This window comes from Neoarius graeffei, chromosome 28 (assembly GCF_027579695.1).
Source record: "Neoarius graeffei isolate fNeoGra1 chromosome 28, fNeoGra1.pri, whole genome shotgun sequence".
Lineage (NCBI taxonomy): Eukaryota > Metazoa > Chordata > Actinopteri > Siluriformes > Ariidae > Neoarius > Neoarius graeffei.
Window position 1 is genome coordinate 5,166,015 of NC_083596.1, and position 26,265 is coordinate 5,192,279.

Consider the following 26,265-nt stretch of genomic DNA (forward strand, 5'->3'; position numbering starts at 1 on the left):
GGCTAGAGATAATGAGATGAGATGAATAAAAAGAGAGATGTTCTTACCATCAAATACTTTCATTCCATAGTTTGTTGCTTTTTTTGGTATTTTTTGGGTTTTTTTTTTTTCAAGTAGAGTTTTTTATTTCATCCTTGGTTGGTTCAGCAACATGCTCCGCCATTTTCTTTTTCTTCTTTTTTTTGGTGGTCGGCAAATCTTAATGCACTTAAATCTTAATGCACTTAAAGGTGCATTACTGCCACCGACTGGGCTGGAGTGTGGAACAGGAGATATTGGGGGGTGGGGTGGGGGGGGGTGGGGTGGGGGGGGTGGGGGCAAAAAACCTATATTCTTTTATTTAGCCATTTCTGTTTCTTTTAAATACTTGATAACAAAGTGATATATCTGACTTGATGTGTGCTGCCATTTTATTTTTCTCTACTTATGGTACATGAGCTGATATCCTAGTAGTAGACTAGCCAATCAGAGCACGCGATTGCTCATATCCAGTGAATGTGGATAGATTAATAGACGTTATATTACGACTAGTTGTTCAGGCATCATGATGAATTAATGTACAAAACAAACATGGTCCACTAAACACACTTATAATAAACAGTTACTTTGATTATTCTCCCTGGTTTCTGAATTATGATGTGTTTTAAATCGACTGTATGGAAAGTCCAGTAGATATAAACTCAAAAGAAATTAAGAGCAAACCCAGGATGTCTCAGTGTCTGAAATATTAATGTCTTTGGAGACTTCACCTTTAAAATGCTGCCCCAGAAGAGCTACAAATATTATTGACACATTAAATTTTAACACGCTTGTCCCGGATTTAGAAATGGTTTAAATGGACAGTTTTGAAAAAATGTGGAAGAGTCTCTGGAAGATTATGTTGATGATGTGAACAGATTTCTCTCCACAGATATAAAATATTGACTGTTTCTGCTAGCGTTGTTGTACTCGAGACCGCTCTTGATCTCAAGACCACTTTTTGAAGGTTTCCATCTCATCTCGGAATCAACCGCATTTTCATTCGGTCTTGTCTTGGTCTTTGATATCTCAGGATCAGAGACCAAGACAAGACCATCCTGAGACTCAGGATTTTATTTCAAGACCAGTGAAGACCACAAATGTGTGGATTTCACTCAATTGCCTGTGCATTGTCTGAGTTATTTGTGAACATCGTTACTGTGATTGGATGTAAAATTTCCTGCTTCAAATGCAACCAATAACGTGACTCATTGCCAATTTGAAATTTTTCTTCCTGTTAATGATTGTCGTCCCTCCCCCACCCCTTCACACACACTGGTCTGGTTCTGGTCTTGACTCGGTCTCATCCTGCCTTGGTCTTGGTGCCTTCAAAGTCTTGGTCTTGATACAGTTTGGTCTTGGTCATGACTTGGTCTTGGTTTAGGTGGTCTTGAGGACAACACTAGTTTCTACAAAAAAAAAAAAGTGAAAAACACAGGGCAGCGTGTTTTACTAATTCCCGACTGGTGAATGTGTGTAAATGAATACAAACAAAGGGCAGCACAAACAAAATTTGCATGCGGTCATTTCCACCATTTAATTATAGGTTCCTACAAAACACCATTACCAAACAAGCAATGTTTTAATTAAGGATCTGACAATAAATAAAACCGTGATGGCATTTAATCAATTTGTAAAGTTAACTAGTTAACAAAAGTGGACTAGAAATGTAAAGTTGATGTACAAGGGTATTTCAAAAAGTTCTTGGCTTCACCCCAAAACAAGAGGGAAGCCATGGCCTAATGGTTAGCAAAGCAGCTTTGGGACCAAAAAGGTTGTCAGTTCAATTACCTGGACCAGCAGGAATGGCTGACGTGCCCTTGAGCAAGGCACCGAACCCCCAACTGCTCCCCAGGCTGCTCTGGGTATGCTGTACATCACTCTGGATAAATGAAGTGTCTGCTAAAGGCCTGTAATGTAAATGTGTGTAACTCCTATTTTGGGGCGTAACTGTACACTATAAAGCTTTATATCACCGTCCACAAAAACTCAAATGAAAGAATCAGTCAAAGAAAAAAGGAGAGGAAAGAAAGCTTCAAGCTGGTGTGATGTTGCTCCAGGACAATGCGTCCGTCCACACAGCACAGGGGGCGGGGCAGAAGCAGCCAAACTGTTGTGGCTTTGAACTGTTGCCCCGTGCACCTTACTCACCCGACCTGGCACCGTCTGACCTCTGTCTGTTTCCCCAAACTGAAGTCCCACTCGTGTGGTCGCCATTTTCAGAGCGATGATGAAGTCATCCATGATGTTGAGGAGAATCTGGAGGCTCACCATGTGACCACCTTCCGTGAAGGAATAGTGAAGCTTGAGCATCAGTGGATCGAGTGCACTGAAGTTAAAGGAGATGGTGTTTTTTTACTGGTGTTATGTTTCTGGTTATTTTAAACACACATTCCATCCTCGTTATTTATTTCATGCTGTGCAATAACATTCACTACCTGGTGCAATATTTCTATTTTAATCGTGCATAATATTTCTAATAGTTCTATTTTATCAGATAATATTTCTATAATATTTCTAGTTTATTAGTGCAATATTTCTAGTATTTCTATTTTATTATTTTAATCTTTCTATTTTATTAGATAATGTTTCTAATATTTCTATTTTATCATATTAATATTTCTAGAATATATCTATTTTATTAGTGCATAATATTTCAAGTATTTCAATTTTATTATATTAATATTTCCACTTTATTAGATAACATTTCTAATGTTTCTATTTTATTATATTAATGTTTCTGTATCTATTTTATTAATGCGTAATATTTCTCATATTTCTATTTTATTAGAGACTATTTCTGATAGTCATATTTTATTATATTAATATTTCTATATCTATTTTATTAGTGCATGATATTTCTCGTATTTCTATTTTATTAGTGCAGTATTTCTATTTTAATAGTGCATAATATTTCTAGTATTTATATTTTATTACTGAATAATATTTCTGGTATTTCTATTTTATTAGACAGTATTCCTATAATATTTCTATTTTAATAGTGCATATTTCTGGTATTTCTATTGTATTAGATAATACTGCTCTAATATTTCTATTTTATTAGTGCAATATCTCTACTGCAGGTGAAGTACTACTCTTATTTAAGTTCTATTCTTATTTTGTTGTGTATCTTGCATACATGGCCCATGTTTTTACTTTTTTTGTACTTTTTTTATACATAGATATGTACACTTTTTCCTATTTTTATACTTTTATTGCACTCTTTTTTTTGTTACTGTCTATTCCTGACTCCTTTTTTATCTGTGAGCTACTGTACTAAAACATGTAAATTTCCCCACTGAGGCATGAATAAAGTTTATCTTATCTTATCTTATGGCGGCACAGTGGTGTAGTGGTTAGCGCTGTCGCCTCACAGCAAGAAGGTCCGGGTTCGAGCCCCATGGCCGGCGAGGGCCTTTCTGTGTGGAGTTTGCATGTTCTCCCCGTGTCCGCGTGGGTTTCCTCCGGGTGCTCCGGTTTCCCCCACAGTCCAAAGACATGCAGGTTAGGTTAACTGGTGACTCTAAATTGAGCGTAGGTGTGAATGTGAGTGTGAATGGTTGTCTGTGTCTATGTGTCAGCCCTGTGATGACCTGGCGACTTGTCCAGGGTGTACCCCGCCTTTCGCCCGTAGTCAGCTGGGATAGGATCCAGCTCGCCTGCGACCCTGTAGAACAGGATAAAGCAGCTAGAGATAATGAGATGAGATCTTATCTTATCTTATCTTATCTTGGAAAATAATGGAAGAACAATCTTTCTCCTGTGAGGTTTTCTGGATGAGGCTGAGAACTTTTTGAAGTGCAATCGTAAAGTTAACAAACTTCATGTCAGCTTGATAGAGCTCAGTAAACCTGGTTAAAGAACATAAAAAATTGCAATACATGCTACAGTTTGTGGTTCTTAGCAGTGAAATGGAAATATTTAAACATTTAAAGTGAAATTATTATAAACATGAGGACATAAATCGGTTTGTTTTGGGGTTGAGGAGGTATTTAGCTGTGGCTTTAGTGGTATTTGTGGTTGAAGATGAAGCACAATGTTTAAATTTGATATGACTTTTTTTTTTTACAGAAAAGAGTCAGAACAACTTTTGTGCTGATATTAAATCAATTAATAAATAGTTAATAACATAAAATCATGCACTGTAGCCTTAACAACACTCCCACTGAATCCTTGCTCATACATGCTAACTACCCAGTATTTATATATATTTTTTAAATCGAAGCTGAATATATTTTACGCTATTATCAATGCCTGCTTCGTCAATTAGCTGACTAAACTTTCAGAAATTCCCAAAGCTGATCACTGTGTATACTTGTACTTTTCCAATACTTCTACACATAACTCATGCAGATTATTTATGTGCATTTCTGATGTTCTACATTCTGCACTCTTTCATCAATATTTCCACATACACACATCAAACAGTTCCTCACACTCCTGGGGCGAAGCCTGGTTCTGATCCGACGTCTCGAGAGGGTACAGCAGAGGAGGAAGTATCATTTACACAGCACTGGAAACTAACTGCAAAGTAACATGATATCATACTGTGAGCTCTCGGTATCGATCAGGTGTCTACTGCAAGCCATCATCAAATCAATGCAAGGATTAACAGAACAAATGGAAAATGCCAAAACAATTACAGGGCGCTGCTAAAGGGCAGGGAGGCACCGTGATTGACAAAAGGGCGTGGCTTCAAGAGCAGAAAACAAGTTTGGTGAAGTTCAGGATGAGTGCATCTCAAATACATCCCGTTGTGTTTGAATTACATTTTGACGAAGCAAGGTGATTGAGAAGATCTAAAAGATTAGCACTATAAAGAAAATTCACCAGAAAACAAACAGAAACAAAAAAAGAGTATAATGTGATTCAGTAGCTGCGTATTTTCTTAGTCTGCTGCATTAATTAGCTGTTAATGAGTTCCCGTTGTATAAATACTCTGTTAAAATGTCACAGAAGACTCTTTTAATTATCTTAAGTGTCTCATTAACCCTTACAGAACTCTTTTTCTCAACGTGTGAAGATTCTTCAAGGGTTTTTTTCAGGGTTGGTTGGATGATTACTGGTTCTTAACGTCCAAAAAAATGGTGATACTTGGAAAGATTTCCAATAGCCATTAAGGGTTCCTCCAGAAAGACGACTGAAGAACTCATAATGGTTCCATCTCATCTCATCTCATCTCATCTCATCTCATCTCATCTCATCTCATCTCATTATCTCTAGCCGCTTTATCCTGTTCTACAGGGTCGCAGGCAAGCTGGAGCCTATCCCAGCTGACTACGGGCGAAAGGCGGGGTACACCCTGGACAAGTCGCCAGGTCATCACAGGGCTGACACATAGACACAGACAACCATTCACACTCACATTCACACCTACGCTCAATTTAGAGTCACCAGTTAACCTAACCTGCATGTCTTTGGACTGTGGGGGAAACCGGAGCACCCGGAGGAAACCCACGCGGACACGGGGAGAACATGCAAACTCCACACAGAAAGACCCTCGCCGGCCACGGGGCTCGAACCCGGACCTTCTTGCTGTGAGGCGACAGTGCTAACCACTACACCACCATGCTGCCCCATAATGGTTCCAGAAACCTTTTTTTTATTCTCTAAGCGTGCACTAAATGCAAAGACGCTTCAGTGAAATGTTAACTGTTTTACAGGTTCTAGGTACTTACAAGAAAATAATGACCAATACTTTGGAGTTTGTACCACAAACCTACCCAGTTAATACATACATTCTTTGACAAAAGGGTTCATCAAAAGTTCATGATATTGTTGGGTAATTAAGGGTTCTAGGCTTAAATTTTTTTCCTCTCTCTCTCTTTTGTGTCGGAGATGAAAGGAAACCCTACACTTTGTTAGAGGGTTCTACATAGAGCTTTTCTCCAGAGAGGTGGAAAAACATTAAAGGGATCCTCCAGTGGATTTATTCTCAAACTTATTTTCAGTAAAAGTAGTCGCAGGTTTTAAAAATCAACCTTTTATTTTCGGAGATCAAATAGTGTTTGATAAAAATGAATTTTCTTTAAAATGTCAGATGGGCTTCCTGCAGTGGTGAGGTATACGATGACATCATGTAGTGGTCACTTGGAGCAACTCAGCTGTTTATATTCTCTTTTTACATCTTAGTTTTCTAGTTTTAAAAGTATTTTTACCAAATTTATCAGTCTCATTGTGGAGCAAATAAAAGCCACGATGATGCTAAAAAGAAAGCACAAGCTGGAACTCGACTGCATTTCTACAGAGAAAATGCAAAGTCCTCGCGCAGCAAAACCTTTTTTACACATGATCTACAGAAAGTGTGTGTATAAGACAGTGTTCACAGCAAAAGCGAGTTTTACTACCCTGAGGAAGAAGAAATAAAAGAAACCATTTCAGGAGAAAGCTAAAAACCTGTAATTTTCTAACACCAACTGAATGACTCCTATTTGTATAAATAGGGGACTACATAGGTGGCAAAATGTAGGGTTTTTTTCCTGCCATGGAAGTGCACTTGTATACCGAGGAGGAAGCCATTTGCATTACAGCCGTGAATGAGGATTCAAAATGGCGGCTCGGCTCGGTTTTCCCTTTCGGGCACTCTCGTTTTCTGTTAGAATTTGGTAAAGAAAAAAAAAATATTATTTACCAGCTTAAGGTCGGTCCGTATGGTGAAATACCGTGACCTCGGCCTTAAATACTGACCTCGACCCAGAGGGCCTCACTCAGTACTTTCAAGACCTCGGTCACGGTATTTCACCATACGGACCTCCCAGCTGGTAAATAACATATATTCACTTTTCATTTTCTTTACTATTACAGCATTAGTTAGATATAATTTGTCTCGTCTCTCGTCTTCTTCCGCTTATCCGGGACCGGGTCGCGGAGGCAGCAGTCTAAGCATGGAAGCCCAAACTTCCCTTTCCCCAGACACCTCAGCCAGCTCCTCGGGAAGAACACCGAGGCGTTCCCAGGCCAGCCGAGAGACATAGTCCCTCCAGCATGTCCTGGGTCTTCCCCGGGGCCTCCTCCCGGGGGGACATGCCTGGAACACCTCCCCAGGGAGGCGTCCAGGAGGCATCCGAAAAAGATGCCCGAGCCACCTCAGCTGATTGCTCTCGATGTGGAGGAGCAGCGGCTCTACTCCGAGCTCCTCCCGAGTGACTGTGCTTCTCACCCTATCTCTAAGGGAGCGCCCAGCCACCCTGCAAAGGAAACTCATTTCAGCCGCTTGTATCCGCGATCTTGTTCTTTCGGTCATTACCCAAAGCTCATGACCATAGGTGAGAGTCGGAATGTAGATCGACCGGTAAATTGAGAGCTTCGCCTTTTGGCTCAGCTCCTTCTTCACCACGACGGACCGGTAAAGCGACCGCATCACTGCAGAGGCTGCACCGATCCGACTGTCGATCTCACGCTCCATCCTTCCCTCACTCGTGAACAAGATCCCGAGATACTTAAACTCCTCTGCTTGAGGCAGGACTTCTCCACCAACCTGGAGAGGGCAAGCCACCCTTTTCCAGTCGAGAACCATGGCCTCGGACTTGGAGGTGCTGATTCTCATCCCAGCCGCTTCACACTCGACTGCAAACCGCCCCAGTGCATGCTGAGGGTCCTGGTTTGAAGAAGCCAACAGGACAACATCATCTGCAAAAAGCAGAGATGAAATCCTGTGGTTCCCAAACAGGATTCCTTCCGGCCCCTGGCTGCGCCTAGAAATTCTGTCCATAAAAATTATGAACAGAACCGATGACAAAGGGCAGCCCTGCCGGAGTCCAACATGCACTGGGAACAGGTCTGACTTACTGCCAGCAATGCGAACCAGACTCCTGCTCTGTTCGTACAGGGACCGGACAGCCCTTAGCAAAGAGCCCCGAACCCCATACTCCCGAAGCATCCCCCACAGAATACCACGGGAGACACGGTCGAATGCCTTCTCCAGATCCACAAAGCACATGTGGACTGGTTGGGCAAACTCCCATGAACCCTCAAGCACCCTATGAAGGGTATAGAGCTGGTCCGGTGTTCCGCGACCAGGACGAAAACCGCATTGTTCCTCCTGGATCCGAGGTTCGACTATTGGTCGAATTCTCCTCTCCAGTACCCTGGAGTAAACCTTCCTGGGAGGCTGAGAAGTGTGATTCCCCTATAATTGGAGCACACTCTCCGGTCCCCTTTCTTAAAAAGAGGGACCACCACCCCAGTCTGCCACTCCAGAGGCACTGTCCCCGACCGCCACGCGATGTTGCAGAGGCGTGTCAACCAAGACAGCCCCACAACATCCAGAGACTTGAGATGCTCAGGGCGGATCTCATCCACCCCTGGTGCCTTGCCACCGAGGAGCTTGCAAACCACCTCAGTGACTTCGGCTTGGGTAATGGACGAGTCCACCTCTGAGTCATCAGCCTCAGTCTCCTCAGTGGAAGACATGACGGTGGGACTGAGGAGATCCTCAAAGTATTCCTTCCACCGCCCGACAATGTCCCCAGTCGAGGTCAACAGCTCCCCACCCGCACTGTAAACAGTGTTGGCAGAGTACTGCTTCCCCCTCCTGAGGCACTGGATGGTTTGCCAGAATTTCTTCGAGGCCGACCGATAGTCCTTCTCCATGGCCTCTCTGAACTCCTCCCAGTTCCGAGTTTTTGCCTCCGCAACTGCCCGAGCTGCAGCACACCTGGCCTGCCGATACCTGTCAGCTGTCTCAGGAGTCCCGGAGGTCAACATGGCCTGATAGGACTCCTTCTTCAGCTTGATGGCATCCCTTACTTCCGGTGTCCACCACTGGGTTCGGGGATTGCCGCCACAACAGGCACCGGAGACCTTGCAGCCACAGCTCCGAACAGCTGCGTCCACAATGGAGGTAGAGAACATGGTCCACTCAGACTCAATGTCCCCCACCTCCCTCGGAAGCTGGGAGAAGCTCTCCCGGAGGTGGGAGTTAAAGACCTCCCCAACAGAGTGCTCGGCCAGACGTTCCCAGCAGACCCTCACCATACGTTTGGGCCTGCCAGGTCTGTCCAGCTTCCTCCTCCGCCAGCGGATCCAACTCACCACCAGGTGGTGATCAGTTGACAGCTCAGCCCCTCTCTTCACCCGAGTGTCCAAGACATCGGGCCGGAGATCAGATGAAACGACTACAAAGTCGATCATCGACCTCCGACCTAAGGTGTGCCACATAAGTGCCACGTGCACTTATGGACACCCCTATGCTCGAACATGGTGTTCATTATGGACAAACCGTGACTAGCACAGAAGTCCAATAACAAAACACCACTCGGGTTCAGATCGGGGAGGCCGTTCCTCCCAACCACGTCCCTCCAGATGTCACTGTCGTCGCCCACGTGAGCATTGAAGTCCCCCAGTAGCACAATGGAGTCCCCAGTCTGAGCACCCCTCAGTACCTCTCCCAGGGACTCCAAGAAGGCCGGATACTCTATACTGTATTTGGCCTGTTCTCTACCTCCATTGTGGACGCAGCTGTTCGGAGCTGTGGCCGCAAGGTCTCCGGTGCCTGTAGGCACAAACAACAGCAAGAGCCCTCTCCCCAGTCCAAAGGCGCAGAGAGGTGACCCTCTCGTTCACTGGGGTAAACTCCAACACATGGCGGCTGAGCTGGGGAGCTATAAGCAAGCCCACACCAGCCCGCCACCGCTCACCACGGGCTACTCCAGAGAAGTGGAAAGTCCAGCCCCTCTCGAGGAGCTGGGTTCCAGAGCCCAAGCTGTGCGTGGAGGTGAGCCTGACTATCTCTAGCCGGTACCTCTCAACCTCCCGCACAAGCTCAGGCTCTTTCCCCCCCAGCGAAGTGACATTCCATGTCCCAACAGCCAGCCGCTGTGTCCGGGGATCAGGTCGTCGAGGCCCCTGCCTTCGACTGCCACCCAATCCACACTGCACCAATCCCCTACTGCTACCTCTGTGGGTGGTGAACCCACAGGAGGTCGGGCCCACGTCACCTCTTCGGGCTGAGCCCGGCCGGGCCCCATGGGCAAAGGCCCGGCCACCAAGCGCTCGCATACGAGCCCCAACCCTGGGCCTGGCTCCAGGGTGGGGCCCCGGCTGCATCATACCGGGCGACGTCACGGTCCTTGATTTTTTCTCCATAGGGGTTTTTGGTGAACTGCTCTTGGTCTGGCCTGTCACCTAGGACCTGTCTGCCTTGGGAAACCCTGACAGGGGCATAATGCCCCCAACAACATAGCTCCTAGGATCATTCAAGCACACAAACCCCTCCACCACAATAAGGTGGCAGTTCTAGGAGGGGGATATAATTTGTATGTAATATATATTTAAGTGAAGTTGGTGTAATATTTATATTTATAAATTGTTGGCCCGGGTCAGGTGCTGTGCTTTGCATGGGCCGAGCTGGATGCAAGCAAACAAAACTTATTGTTTGGGTTTGTTTGCATTGGGTTCGGCCCATATGGGGTGTGGTGTTTGATCCGAGTGTAAGACAGGCTAATTATATTTTATTGTAATTTATTTCCTGTAATGTGCATGTGAGCATATTCGATGTAACACGCACACTATAAGTCAATAAGTTATTATTATTATTATTATTATTATTATTATTATTATTATCTTGCCCGCTACGGAGTAAGTGGGGCGAGGGATTGTTTTCAGTCAGGTTTGTTTGTTTGGTTGGTTGGTTGGTTGGTTGGTTGGTTGTTTTTTTTGTTAACGATATTATGGGAAAATGGCTGGACCAATCTTCATGAAACTTTCAGGATAGATGGGCATTGATCTCAAATAGAACCTCCAACATTTTGAGGGTCATCTGGTCAAGGTCACCAAAAAGGTCAAAATCATTTTTGTTGTGTCTACTGCCTCATATAGAGGCGCTAGCTACTATGTCATCATGCTGTAAGAATGTAAGAGAGAAACGATCACGCACTGTACATGCGCATACATATGTTCCGATTAAAATGGTCGGTGAGTGTATACAATTCGGTTCACCATTCGAAATAAATGGACTAAAGAAATTACTTTCAGACATGTTTATGCTTATTACAGAGGAAAAGTGCGTTCCACTGAGCTCTAGCACCAGGCCATTTCTGGGAAATAAGCGTTTTGGTCATGGCGACAGCGTGTGTGTGTCAGCCTCGGTTTGGAGGTTTCAGTTTCGAAACTGTAAGAGGTAAGAGTAGAATAATATAAAGTACAGACACTTGGTATATTTTACTTCTGTGATTTTTAAATTGTTCATTTTTGGATTACGCTTCATTTTTGTGGCTACTGCCTCATAGAGTAAATATATATATACTGTATTTACTGTATGGACACAGGATCAGAAAACTATTTTATTTATAAGCCACATGGGCCCATAGGGGACCGTTTTTTTTTTTTTTGTGATATCTTCCTTCATATTCATCATAAGTGCTACCGGGCGAGGTTTGTTTTGCCTGGCAACACTTATTATTATTATTATTATTATTATTATTATTATTATTATTATTATTATTAACAGAATAAAATCACATCTACTGTAACATAAACAGAGACAGTATTCAAACAAATAAAATCCCATGAAATGAACTAGAAACGAAATGTCATGTCCGTGACAACGACATTTAATTATATCTCCTGGATGGTGTTTTTACTTTTACAGTATTGCAAACTTTCATGTTGGAATCCAAATTCTTTCTTTCTTTCTTTCTTTCTTTCTTTCTTTCTTCGCCCACATATGTTCATTGCTCATCCTGTGCAGCTCATCTGCAAAATTAATAGCTAAAATATTAGGAAATGAATTCCAACCTGTCTTGTACGTGATTCGTGCTTTCTTTTCTGTGTGTAATTGTTTTGTTTTGCAATTCTTTGTGAAATGCAATTTCCATCCCAGCAATTCATATTCATATGTTGACACCAAGTGCAGTATATTAGCACCTGAGCGTGAAAATATGCTCGCGTTCCATCACCGCATGAACATAATGGCTCATAACTCATTCCCATCGTTGACTTCGCTCTTCTGAGAGAAATCAGGTGATGAATGTATAATTGCCCGTGAAGCCTGCAGATTGCTGAGTGCTTTGCCCATCATTTCATTCACTGGTGTTTTATTTTCTATCAGCACACCCGTGTATAATAAAGGAGAGATGCTTTCGGGAGAACTGAGTGGGATATGATTATCTGAAGGAACCAAGCAGAGATGAGACACAAATGACGAGCTGTTCATGAGGTGCTCTTTGGGGGGTTCTTTCCAATCTGGATCAATTAGTTGTCCCAGACTAACTTAAAAATAAATAAATAAATAAAATTACAGCCTCGGGTAAGACAGCTCACGAAACCTGTTCCCATTTGAAGTTTTTTATATGGAAGGAAATCTGTAAACTTGAGAGTGAATCCAGATCTGCTGCAGCTTCTGCAGTAAATCTGGGCTTGTATTTATAACTTATGAATTGATTCATTGATTCCTCTAGTGGAAACCTTAAAGGAACTATGTGGAAACTTACAAGAAAACATTTGAAAAGAACCCTTTTTGGAGGCTTAATTTTCCAATTAATCTTTAATGGACACTTGAAGAACTTCTTCTTTTTTTTTTGGCACACCAAGTCCCAGGACTGGTAATACCTCCACTCTTTTAGAAAAGGGGGTTCTTTGAGGGTTCTTTAAGGGTTTATTGGATCATTAAGAGCTGTTAGATTCCTAAAAGCTAACAGCTCTTAATGATCCAATAATACTTGCAGACTTTTCTAACTGGGAAACACTCTGTTGGAAAGGTTCCTCCAGAGAACCGTTTTTCTGAAATTATACCTGTACCATTATATGTTCTACCCTGTGTAGTGAGCAAGTACAGTGAACATGGAAAGATATCATCATCATCATCATCATCACTGATTCACACTAGGCCAGGGGTTTTCAAATTCATTGAATGCGAGCCTCCCCTTGGAGTAGGTCAAGACAACCGAGCCCCCCTAACCCCCCCCCCCCCCCCCCCCCCCCCAAACCCAAACCTAAATATTCCCCACACAGGTGTGTTTCAATAATAACTGATAGGCCAATACATGTTTTTTCTTCTTTTGTTTAATGTATCAAATTGTTTTTCTTGTAACAAAGTAGGCCTACATCCATTTAAAAAAAACATTCCTAAAATTCATTCATAAAATATGATAATAAAATAATGTGATATAATAAAATATATTAATACATGAATTAAACAGACGCCAATGTAAAATTGAACTCACGTCAACAACAGGAAAAAAACATGAAAACCTGAATTTAACAGACGTCAACTTAATAATGTCATCGGAAAGAACATATTCCGAGATTTAGGCTACTTGTGCACATTGAAAACCTCTTATTATTTTAACAACTAGGCATAAAGTGTTTCTCCGCGCCTCCCCAGTGACTCTTTGGCGCCCCCCAGGGGAGGCGCGCCTCACCTTTTGAAAACCACTGCACTAGGCGCTTTATAGGCCTTGGGGCGCTCCTGATATCCTTGCGTCAATCAGTTGCATGAAGACTGTCTTCCCCATCATAGTTCTCCTTGCCTGGTGGGTATCTATACCCAATAACTTTTCAGCATTGCTCCATACTTTGTGGTGTTCTGACGTCAAATAGCACCTGCTTTTGGAGAGCATCATTATCAAGCCTGCAGATGTGTCCAATATACGCGAATTTGAAATGTTGGCGGTAGCAGAATTCGTGGATAGTGTGTTTGTTATATATCCCTCTGGTGAAAGCCTTAAAGGTACTGTGGTCAACCCAACAAGAAAACATTTCAAAATAACTCTTTTTGGAGGCTTAATTTTCTAATGAATCCATAATAGACGCTTGAAGAACCTTTTTTTTTGCATACCAAGTACTGGTAATTACATTACAGGCATTTAGCAGATACTCTTATCCAGAGTGACATACAACATAGCAGCCTGGGGAGCAGTTGGGGGTTAGATACCTTGCTCAAGGGCATTTCAGCCATTCTTACTGGTCTAGGGAATCAAACCAGCAACCTGTTGGTCCCAAAGCTGTTGCTCTAACCATTAGGCCATGGTAACACCACTACTCTTGTTGAAAACAGGGTTCTTTGAGGGTTTATTGGATCATTAAACGCTGTTTACTTCCTAAAAGGATTATACTTGGAGACCTTTCTAACTGGCAAACACTCTATTGGAAAGGTTCCTCCAGGAGGCCAATTAAAGAACCGTTAATAGTTCTAGATGTAGTTCTAAGAACTAAAGAGTGTGCAGTGAGTAATTATACACCTCAAGGTGACCTACTGTATATGCTGCTTTGAATTGGTTGACTTAGGGCGGCTTCATCATACAAGATGCTATGGTACACCACCACACATGTCTGTCTTGCATCAGGCTCTCTATCTCAGCAACACTGTCACGTTCGGTATCCCTGTAAAGCATGTCCTCGCTCTCCATGCTTCGGGTCCCAGAACAGCAGCCGGTGCACCAGTAGGTCATCATGTCGTCTTACCGTATGTGGCCTGCAAGCTTCATCCTCCACTCTTGGATTTTGGTGGTAGCTCTGGGTAGGTTTTCATAGACTATTTTGTTGTTGATGTGGTCAAACCAGCTGATGTTGAGCGCCATCCAGATCATGTTTGTATAACAGCCATCAGTGCACTTAGCGAGTGCTTTAGGTATGGTCCATGTTTCCGACCCATACAGGAGAATGGATTCTGCTGTGGCCTGGAAAAGTCTGATCTTTAACTCTCTTCTCATTGATGACTTCCGTATCTTTTTCATCTGATGGCACGTCTGCCAGGCCTTGACTTTCCAGACTTCAAAGTCATGATTAGAACTAGTTCTAACAGTTCCCCCAATGTTCTGGTGGCGTGGCTTTGGGAGTGGTCCAACTGCCACTGTGGAGGGGACTCCATATGAACCACTTAGCCTTATAAAAAGATTAAATGGACACAATCTCATCTCATTATCTGTAGCCACTTTATCCTGTTCTACAGGGTCGCAGGCAAGCTGGAGCCTATCCCAGCTGACTACAGGCGAAAGGCAGGGTACACCCTGGACAAGTCGCCAGGTCATCACAGGGCTGACACATAGACACAGACAACCATTCACACTCACATTCACACCTACGCCCAATTTAGAGTCACCAGTTAACCTAACCTGCATGTCTTTGGGGGAAACCGGAGCACCCGGAGGAAACCCATGCAGACAACATGCAAACTCCACACAGAAAGGCCCTCGTCAGCCACGGGGCTCAAACCCGGACCTTCTTGTTGTGAGGCGACAGCGCTAACCACTACACCACTGTGCCGCCCATGGACACAATCAACCAGTGAATTGGTAAAATGGTCAATACATGTAGATGTAATGTTCTAAGATTAAATGAAGTGTTAAACAAGTGTTTGGGTTCTGCAGTCTCGCTTTCCTGCACATTTTAACTCGACAACATGCATATTTATGATTTTAACCTCAGAAATTGTGTCTGGGTGGCACAGTGGTGTAGTGGTTAGCGCTGTCGCCTCACAGCAAGAAGGTCCGGGTTCGAGCCCCGTGGCCGGCGAGGGCCTTTCTGTGCGGAGTTTGCATGTTCTCCCCGTGTCTGCGTGGGTTTCCTCCGGGTGCTCCGGTTTCCCCCACAGTCCAAAGACATGCAGGTTAGGTTAACTGGTGACTCTAAATTGAGCGTAGGTGTGAATGTGAGTGTGAATGGTTGTCTGTGTCTATGTGTCAGCCCTGTGATGACCTGGTGACTTGTCCAGGGTGTACCCCGCCTTTTGCCCGTACTCAGCTGGGAAAGGCTCCAGCTCGCCTGCGACCCTGTAGAACAGGATAAAGCGGCTACAGATAATGAGATGAGAAATTGTGTCTGTGTAAACTCTTCATGCTGCACGTCTGAGAAAGTTAGGCGATATTCTCTCGCTACAGCTCGAAGACATGCTGCCTTTTTAATTAGCAGTCATAAAAGTTTGGAGAGAAAAGTGGCAGCACTGCATGAGTACTTTTAGATGTGTTGGAGAAGCACAAGATCCCAGAGGTGTCATCATATCCCTGAAGCCAGACTGTTTATACCGAGGTTTTTAATTATGGTGATTCTGGTGGCATTTCGTAATTTACACCTGGTGAAGCTCCTGCAGCTATCGTTGCAAGAAGGAATTTTGTTTGGGGGAAATGAATAAACTTTGGATGGAATGATTCAATGGCTATTCTTAGACATTAATCCATATCATTTATTTGCTTTATGAAGCTCAAGGTGATGATACATGGGGCAACTTTTTGGGCAATGTTGCCAGCAACGGGCAACCAGGTGAGACACAGGACAGACAATTGGCAACAGCCAGTCAGATGCAAGCAAATCTATTGCTAGGGACAGAGACACTGCAAAGATGGACACTGAAACATTCGCAGCTGTCACTTTTGTCTTGGCTTCAGCCTTTATTTCGCTCAAGTAACCATCACTTCTGGAACAAAACTGAATAGATCCTCTGGTCAAAAGATAATTCGCCATTATTTTAACATTTATAAGTCAAAATAACCACGTTATTCTGTTCATAATAAACCCTTTTTAAATCTCTTTAAAAATGCTAGGAGCCTCAATCACATACACTATAACTAATAACTGACACATCACCAAAATATCATCATTTAATTCTCACCTCAGCAAAAACAGAAAAAAGGACACGGACCAGGAGATGCTGCTGAGGAGGAAAAGTAGCTGACAGAGCTCCTGAAGGCTTTCTTTCTTTTTTACATCCCGGAGTTTGTACTGTTTCACCCTCAGGTTCTACAAGTAGTCGTGCTCTGGATGTGAATTAGATCAGATGATAAGTTAGACAATCTCTATTACAACTCACAAAAAAAAGAAAGAAATCATGAGCTGCCCATCACTTTAACTTGACGCAAGAGAGCTAACGTTATCCCGACATAGCTAGCGATAACTTTCAGCTAACTCATCTCATTATCTGTAGCGCTTTATCCTGTTCTACAGGGTCGCGGCGAGCTGGAGCCTATCCCAGCTGACTACGGGTGAAAGGCGGGGTACACCCTGGACAAGTCGCCAGGTCATCACAGGGCTGACACATAGACACAGACAACCATTCACACTCACATTCACACCTACGCTCAATTTAGAGTCACCAGTTAACCTAACCTGCATGTCTTTGGACTGTGGGGGAAACCGGAGCACCCGGAGGAAACCCACGCGGACACGGGGAGAACATGCAAACTCCGCACAGAAAGGCCCTCGCCGGCCACGGAGCTCGAACCCGGACCTTCTTGCTGTGAGGCGACAGCGCTAACCACTACACCACCGTGCCGCCCTTTCAGCTAACTATGTTAGCAAAACCCACCACTAGTTCAGTAAATCCCATTCAATCTCTATGGAGCGGTGGTTATGGCGCTAACGGCAGTTTACACTTAGCTGGAAAAAATACAAAAAATAAAAATAAATAATCTAAATTGACCGTAGGTGTGAATGTGAGTGTGAATGGTTGTCTGTGTCTCTGTGTCAGCCCTGTGATGACCTGGTGACTTGTCCAGGGTGAACCCCGCCTTTCACCCGTAGTCAGCTGGGATAGGCTCCAGCTTGCCTGCGACCCTGTAGAACAGGATAAAGCGGCTACAGATAATGAGATGAGATGAAAAATAAATAAATAAATGATGTCTTAATTCAACCTGAGCACAAAAATAGATGTCTGTTGGTTTTCTAAGCATTTGATGAGGGAAATTCACCACTTTGGGTTTACACATACATAACTTACCGACATGAAAAGATACAAGTAGTCACTCTTTTTTTCTTTCGCTCCACTGCCATTGAGACGCCGCCATCTTTGTTGAAAATTTCAGAAGCTCTCACTCAGGTGGTCAGGTGATTCGCTGCTAGCACTCTGATTGGATAATCTTAAAAAGTTGCCCGAAATGATCAAAATCATTCAGATAGAAATGATGTTGCTCAGTCTCAGTGGGAAAGTGTTGAAGTGCAATTGCCTAGCAACATTGCCCAAAAAGTTGCCCCATGTACACTACCGTTCAAAAGTTTGGGGTCACCCAGACAATTTTGCGTTTTCCATGAAAAGTCACACTTTTATTTCCCACCATAAGTTGTAAAATGAATAGAAAATATAGTCGAGACATTTTTCTGGCCATTTTGAGCATTTAATCGACCCCACAAATGTGATGCTCCAGAAACTCAATCTGCTCAAAGGAAGGTCAGTTTTATAGCTTCTCTAAAGAGCTCAACTGTTTTCAGCTGTGCTAACATGATTGTACAAGGGTTTTCTAATCATCCATTAGCCTTCTGAGGCAATGAGCAAACACATTGTACCATTAGAACACTGGAGTGAGAGTTGCTGAAATGGGCCTCTATACACCTATGGAGATATTGCACCAAAAACCAGACATTTGCAGCTAGAATAGTCATTTAGCACATTAGCAATGTATAGAGTGGATTTCTGATTAGTTTAAAGTGATCTTCATTGAAAAGAACAGTGCTTTTCTTTCAAAAATAAGGACATTTCAAAGTGACCCCAAAACTTTTGAATGGTAGTGTATCATCAGCCTCTGAGTGGGTGATTCAAGTCGGAGATATTGCCAGCTTATAAAATAGCACTTGATCCAGCCCACCCTGTTATTTTGCAGTTATTTTTTGTGTACGTATTCTAATAAGTGCTTGGGATATAAGCTATTTTTTTAAATCATTCATTTAATTTGCAATTTGAGCTGATGAATGAGTAAAACAATCCAATTTATATTGTTTATTTGATGTGCTTTCCTGGAAAGAAAACATGCTGACGGTTTGAAGGATAAGCTGACCAAGCACTCATCTGCAAACGCTGCTTACTGATCATTTTTGGTTCATTTATAATTTTGTCCAAAAAAAAAAAAAACATTTTTCCAATTAAAATGGTCCTCTGATGCCGTTTTGTGGAATACAAAAACATTTCCATGCACTTTCAAGGGACCGTAAGTCTAAACAGCACTCACGTTAATACTTATTTCCGATGTCTGAATACTGATTTGGAAATTTCTCATTATACCCCGCTCCGAGGGGGGGGGGGGGGGGGGGGGGGGGGGGGGGTTATACTTGTTTTTACCTCTGTCCGTCTGTCTGTCTGTCCGTATCTCTGTCAGTCCGAAACACCCTTTTCCTCAGCAACCACAAATCATAGCCACTTGGTGCCAAACTTCAGCTTGGGGTTCTATACCGTGTATACCATTTTCAAGTCTGACGCATATCAACTTCCTGTTTACTGACTGAATGTATTTACGAAACATACAGGTATAGCATGGATTTACAAAATTTTCATGACATTTTTCTCTGCAACTACAAATCACAACTGCTTGATATTTGGTACTGAGCTTCAGCTTGGGGTTCTATACCATGTAGACTGTTTTCAGGTCTGTCCCACATCAACTTCCTGTTTACCAACTGAATGTATTTATGAAACGTAATGGTGTGGATTTACAAAATTTTCACAACATTTTTCCCAGCAACTACAAATCACACCTGCTTGATATTTGGTACTGAGCTTCAGCTTGGGGTTCTATACCGTGTGTCCCGTTTTCAGGTCTGTCGCACATCGGTTTCCTGTTTACCGACTGAATATGTGTCAGATAACAAAATCCAGGGACACATGTCAGCCCGGGGGCATTTTGAGTTATTGACAGATTCAGAAAGTACAGTTTCTAAGCTTTCCAATGATGCCTTCCATGTGGACATCTGACAATATTTGAAGAATGTGTGGCCTTTTGAAAGTGCATACCTCTTAAAACAGGGAAGGGAGAAAATCGCCCTCAAAATTTTCCATCTCAGCTACTCTGGGTGCAGGGCGGGCACATAATGGTGCTCATTTGCATGACATTAAGGAAAGCCCTACCCCCTACTAGCTAGCACGATGCTACTTTCATGTAAACAAAGATCACCACGTCAATTTTCCTTCCATGCAAAGTATGCCCAACACAATTATGAAGTACAAAAATAAGTCCTAAAGTATACTTTAACGTTTTGTGGTTGAAAAATTACTCACACCGTAAGAAAGAAAGATAGCACGATGATAACACAACTAACACAACACTAGTTTCATGTAACCAAACCGCAACACTCTCCGTTACATGCAAAAATAACCACACAGCCTTAGATTAATAAACTTACCCCATCAGAAAGAGAAACGTCGCCTTGCACACATCAATGCCTCTGATGGAATATGTAGTCCTAGAACACTTCCTTTTGGTTGGGTTTTTTTTTGCTAGAAATGGTTATCTCCGATGTAACTACCGTGCGTCTGTTTGCTTCGCGGTGTTTCAGCTCCTCTGCGATCTGTTTAGCTGCTCCATATTCATTCAATAGTGAAATTACATGCCTGTATGCAGCTTAAGTAGCCACGAGCTCAGCTCGTATCATACAGCTGATTGGCGAAAAAAAAAAAGACTTAAATCGTCACGTGAATGGCCCATATGGTAATTTACCCACACCCCCAGCAGGCTACAGTCCTGACAAAAACGAGACAGTTTGCAACAAAAAATGTATGCTTTTCCAACAAAACAATCTATTATCTGAAATACTGATTGCATTCTTCAAGATCTCAACTTGTACATGATGGAAAAAAACAAAAATCACAAATTTTGAAAAAAATGCTTCTTTTGCGATTATCTCGGATTTGTTTTGGCTGACACGCGTCCCTGGATTTGGTGAGGTATTTATGAAACTTATAGGATTTTGACGCTATTTCAAGAAGCAAAATGCTATTTCAAGATGACAGTTTACTAGGATGCGGCACGGTGGTGTAGTGGTTAGCGCTGTCGCCTCACAGCAAGAAGGTCCTGGGTTCGAGCCCCATGGCCGGCGAGGGCCTTTCTGTGCGGAGTTTGCATGTTCTCCCCGTGTCCGCGTGGGTTTCCTCCGGGTGCTCCGGTTTCCCCCACAGTCCAAAGACATGCAGGTTAGGTTAACTGGTGACTCTAAATTGAGCGTAGGTGTGAATGTGAGTGTGAATGGTTGTCTGTGTCTATGTGTCAGCCCTGTGATGACCTGGCGACTTGTCCAGGGTGTACCCCGCCTTTCGCCCGTAGTCAGCTGGGATAGGATCCAGCTCGCCTGCGACCCTGTAGAAGGATAAAGCGGCTAGAGATAATGAGATGAGATGAGAATGAGTTTACCAGGATGCTATGTGAAATCCCTGGGGAGAGACACTGCTCTTTACTTACTTGTTTCAGGGTTCGTTATTTGTTGAAGTCACTGTTCATAATAAGGGTCCTGTTCCTTTGATTGCTTGCGTTCTGATATAAGCGAGAGCGGGGGGATACGTAAGTGAGCAGTAGCTCACAGTTGATCTTGTTACATTCAAGACACAACTCTGGATACAGCTAAAAACAATCACTCTTTGGAGGCATTACACTACATTTAAGGTTAGAATAGACAAATGTCGGGTCCATAAGTTTAGGCACCCTTCATTAATATGAGCAAAAGGGATGTACAAAAAGAATACACACATCAAAGTATTGTTTTAATCTTGATCACATGATCATACAGGGATGCTGTATAACAGAATTATGATCATTGCTTGTTTTTTTCCCCCTCATCCTCCTCTCTGTATGTATCCTGGCCATTTTCAGCTGTTCCAGACTTATTGAAACCTTTTTTATTATTATTATGGCCCTGATTGTGCAGCATAATACACATCTAGCTCTTTTGTGTTGAAAGCTTTTTGGTTTTTCCTCCATGATGATGACTACTCATCTAGACAATCCTATTTTGTTTCTGAAGATTAAATGGATTTTTTTTCTTTTGGCTTCAGTTTGTCATTTTAGACATTTTTACAGATGTCTAGTATTTTTGATATGTAATTTGAGAGAAAATGAAGCTTATGTGATTGCTTTTTAGTTAGAAAATTGTACGTCTTTCATTTGAGTCAAAATTTGTACGGTTTTAATTTATTTATTCTTCTTTTTATTCCACTGGCTTGTTTGCCCATTGTCTCAAAGGTGCCAATTATTACAGAGCTGACAGTCAGTCTGTCTTGCTTCTGTAGTAATCCCTAATATAGATACAGTGGCATGCAAAAGTTTGGGCACCCTTACTGAAAATGTCTGTTACTGTGAATAGTTAAGTGAGCAGAAGATGAACTGATCACCAAAAGGCATAAAGGTAAAGACGAGACAGTTCTTTTCAGCGTTTTCTGCAAGATTTGTGTATTATTTTTGTTTTGTACAATTGGAGAGTGAAAAAAGAAAAGGAACACCATGCGAAAGTTTGGGCACCCCAATACATTTGAGTTCTCAGGTAACTTTTACCAAGCTTCCAGACCTTAATTAGCTTATTGAGCTGTGGCTTGTTCAAATTCTTCGTTAGGAAAGGTCAGATGATGCAGATTTCAAAGCTGTATAAATTCTCTGACTCCTCAAACTTGTCCCTAAAATCAACAGCCATGGGCTCCTCTAAGCAACTCCCTCGCATTCTGAATAATAAAATAATTGATGCTCACGAAGCAGGAGAAGGCTACAAGAACGTAGCAAAGTGTTTTCAGGCAGCTGTTTCCTCAGATTGTAATGTTATTAAGAAATGGCAGTTAACAGAAACAGTGGAGATCAAGGTGAGGTCTGGAAGATGAAGAAAACTTTCTGAAAGAACTGCTCATTGGATTGCTAGAAAGGCAAATAAAAACCCCTGTTTGACTGCAAAAGACCTTCAGAAAGATTTAGCAGACCCTGGAGTGGTGGTGCACTGTTCTACTATGCAGCGACACCTGAACAAATATGACCTTCATGGAAGAGTCATCAGAAGAAAACCTTTCCTGCATCCTAGCCACAAAATTCGGCATCTGAAGTTCGCAAATGAACATCTAAATAAGCCTGATGCATTTTGGAAACAAGTTCTGTGGACTGATGAAATCAAAATAGAACTTTTTGGCCACAATGTGCAAAGGTATGTTTGGAGAAAAAAGGGTGCCAAATTCCAGGAAAAGAACACCTCTCCAACTCTGAAGCATGGGTGTGGATCGATCATGCTTTGGGGTTGTGTTGCAGCCAGTGGCACAGGGCACATTTCATTGGTCGAGGGAAGCGTGGATTCGAATAAATACCAGCAAATTCTGGAAGCAAACATCACACCATCTGTAAAAAAGTTGAAGTTAAAAAGAGGATGGGTCCTACAATAAGACGATGATCCAAAACACACCTCAAAATCTACAATGGAAAACCTCAAGAGGCCCAAGCTGAAGGTTTTGCCCGGGCCCTCACAGTCCCCTGACCTAAACCTCATTGAAAATCTGTGGATAGATCTCAAAAGAGCAGTGCATGCAAGACAGCCCAAGAAACTTGTAGAACTGGAAGCCTTTTGCAAGGACGAATGCACGAAAATCCCCAAGGGAAGAACTGAAAGATTATTAGCTGGCTACGAAAAGTGTTTACAAGCTGTGATACTTGCCAAAGGGGGTGTTACTAAGTACTGACCATGCAGGGTGCACAAACTTTTGCTTCTGGCCCTTTTCCTTTTTTTTGTCATTTTGAAAATGTAAAAGATGAAAATAAAAATGTGTTTGTGCTTAAAATATAAAGGGGATGAGTCATCTTTAACATTATGCCTTTTGGAGATCAGTTCATCTTCAACTTGCTTAACTGTTCACAGTCACAGCAATTTTGACTGGGGTGCCCAAACTTTTGCATACAACTATATATATATATATATATATATATATATATATATATATATATATATATATATATATATTATTTTTTTTTTTTTTTTTTTCTTTCATCTTACAGGACCATCATACTGCTATGATACACTTTCATGGTCACTCATTGTCTTTTCTTCATGCCTTTCTGTACAGTGTCCCGAAGGCTTGCGGCCTATGAAGGATGGATCAGGTTGCTATGACTACTCTGTGGGTACAGACTGTACAGATGGGTTTAACGGTGGCTGTGAGCAGCTCTGTCTTCAGCAGCTTGTTCCCCTGCCGGTTGATCCTACCTCCAACAACGTGCTCATGTTCTGCGGGTGAGAACAATCAGACACCGGGGGTGCATATATTTATGCCTGTGAATTGTAAATGTTCCCTGGAATCATAAACAAAGCCACATAGTTATGTACACAGCTCCAATTTACATTGCATCCAAAGTAGGAATGCATCAATACCAATACTGGGATTGGTATCATCCCAATACTGTACACATTTCATAATATTGTTGTAGACGTGGTAAAAAGTGCTCAGATACCAATATCTGGTATCATGTGATACTATTTCTGCTTTCATGTCATATAGAAATATCATTATTGATTATCAAACACCTTAGTTTTTCATTTTCTTTCAGTACGGTGAAAGAATTCACCATTGTCATTGACGATACAAAAAAGCGAATGGAAACAAAATACATGTTCTGACAACGTCCACTTGAACACACATCATAATGACCTCCGACCTCTGAACTCATACACACACACTTACAAGGAGGACTTGAAGGCAGCATCAGGGTCCGGTCCCACAACAATGATAACTGTAACTGTACCTCCTGTATAACTCCAACTCTGACTGTCCTTCTGCCTGAGTTTAGTTCCAGTCTGGAGCAGAAACACCACAGCTATAATCTTGATGATGATATCACTTGGTCCTGACACTCAGGGAAATAAACACATGGAACTTAGGAATAGTCATGGAAGCTTTTTTTTCCAAGTAGTAGCACATTATTCCGGGTCATACTGTACAGCTTGGACTTCAAAACAACCCATGCACACACTCCGGTGGTTGACATAATCCAGATAGGTCACAGATTACGGAAATATAATAAAAAAGGATAAAAAATATGGAGTGGTTACGGATTTTAATACGGATGCATCACAGGTGCTTACAGTGGTGCTTGAAAGTTTGTGAACCCTTTAGAATTTTCTATATTTCTGCATAAATATGACCGAAAACATCATCAGATTTCCACACAAGTCCTAAAAGTAGATAAAGAGAACCCAGTTAAACAAATGAGACAAAAATATTATACTTGGTCATTTATTTATTGAGGAAAATGATCCAATATTACATATCTGTGAGTGGCAAAAGTATGTGAACCCCTAGGATTAGCAGTTAATTTGAAGGTGAAATTAGAGTCCGGTGTTTTCAATCAATGGGATGACAATCAGGTGTGAGTGGGCACCCTGTTTTATTTAAAGAACAGGGATCTATCAAAGTCTGATCTTCACAACACATGTTTGTGGAAGTGTATCATGGCACGAACAAAGGAGATTTCTGAGGACCTCAGAAAAAGCGTTGTTGATGCTCATCAGGCTGGAAAAGGTTACAAAACCATCTCTAAAGAGTTTGGACTTCACCCATCCACAGTCAGACACATTGTGAACAAATGGAGGAAATTCAAGACCATTGTTACCCTCCCCAGGAGTGGTCGACCAACAAAGATCACTCCAAGAGCAAGGCGTGTAATAGTCGGCGAGGTCACAAAAGACCCCAGGGTAACTTCTAAGCAACTGAAGGCCTCTCTCACATTGGCTAATGTTAATGTTCATGAGTCCACCATCAGGAGAACACTGAACAACAATAGTGTGCATGGCAGGGTTGCAAGGAGAAAGTCACTGCTCTCCAAAAAGAACATTGCTGCTCGTCTGTAGTTTGCTAAAGATCATGTGGGCAAGCCAGAAGGCTATTGGAAAAATGTTTTGTGGACGGATGAGACCAAAATAGAACTTTTTGGTTTAAATGAGAAGCGTTATTTTTGGAGAAAGGAGAAACACTGCATTCCAGCATAAGAACCTTATCCCATCTGTGAAACATGGTGGTGGTAGTATCATGGTTTGGGCCTGTTTTGCTGCATCTGGGCCAGGACGGCTTGCCATCATTGCTGGAACAATGAATTCTGAATTATAGCAGCGAATTCTAAAGGAAAAAGTCAGGACATCTGTCCATGAACTGAATCTCAAGAGAAGGTGGGTCATGCAGCAAGACAACGACCCTAAGCACCCAAGTCGTTCTACCAAAGAATGGTTAAAGAAGAATAAAGTTAATGTTTTGGAATGGCCAAGTCAAAGTCCTGACCTTAATCCAATCAAAATGTTGTGCAAGGACCTGAAGCGAGCAGTTCATGTGAGGAAACCCACCAACATCCCAGAGTTGAAGCTGTTCTGTACGGAGGAACGGGCTAAAATTCCTCCAAGCCGGTGTGCAGGACTGATCAACAGTTACCGCAAACGTTTAGTTGCAGTTATTGCTGCACAAGGGGGTCACACCAGATACTGAAAGCAAAGGTTCACATACTTTTGCCACTCACAGATATGTAATATTGGATCATTTTCCTCAATAAATAAATGACCAAGTATAATATTTTTGCCTCATTTGTTTAACTGGGTTCTCTTTATCTACTT

At 42.5% G+C, this 26,265-nt stretch overlaps 1 protein-coding gene across 1 annotated transcript in view; it reads left to right on the top strand.

Moving 5' to 3' along the window:
* The window catches only part of LOC132875498 (astrotactin-2-like), a 908,673-nt gene that overhangs the window by 638,298 nt on the left and 244,110 nt on the right, over positions 1–26,265 (top strand). The window contains exon 12 of the mRNA XM_060912306.1: positions 23,735–23,901. Within this exon, the coding sequence (XP_060768289.1) occupies positions 23,735–23,901 (167 nt within the window). The remainder of the gene's footprint in view (positions 1–23,734; positions 23,902–26,265) is intronic.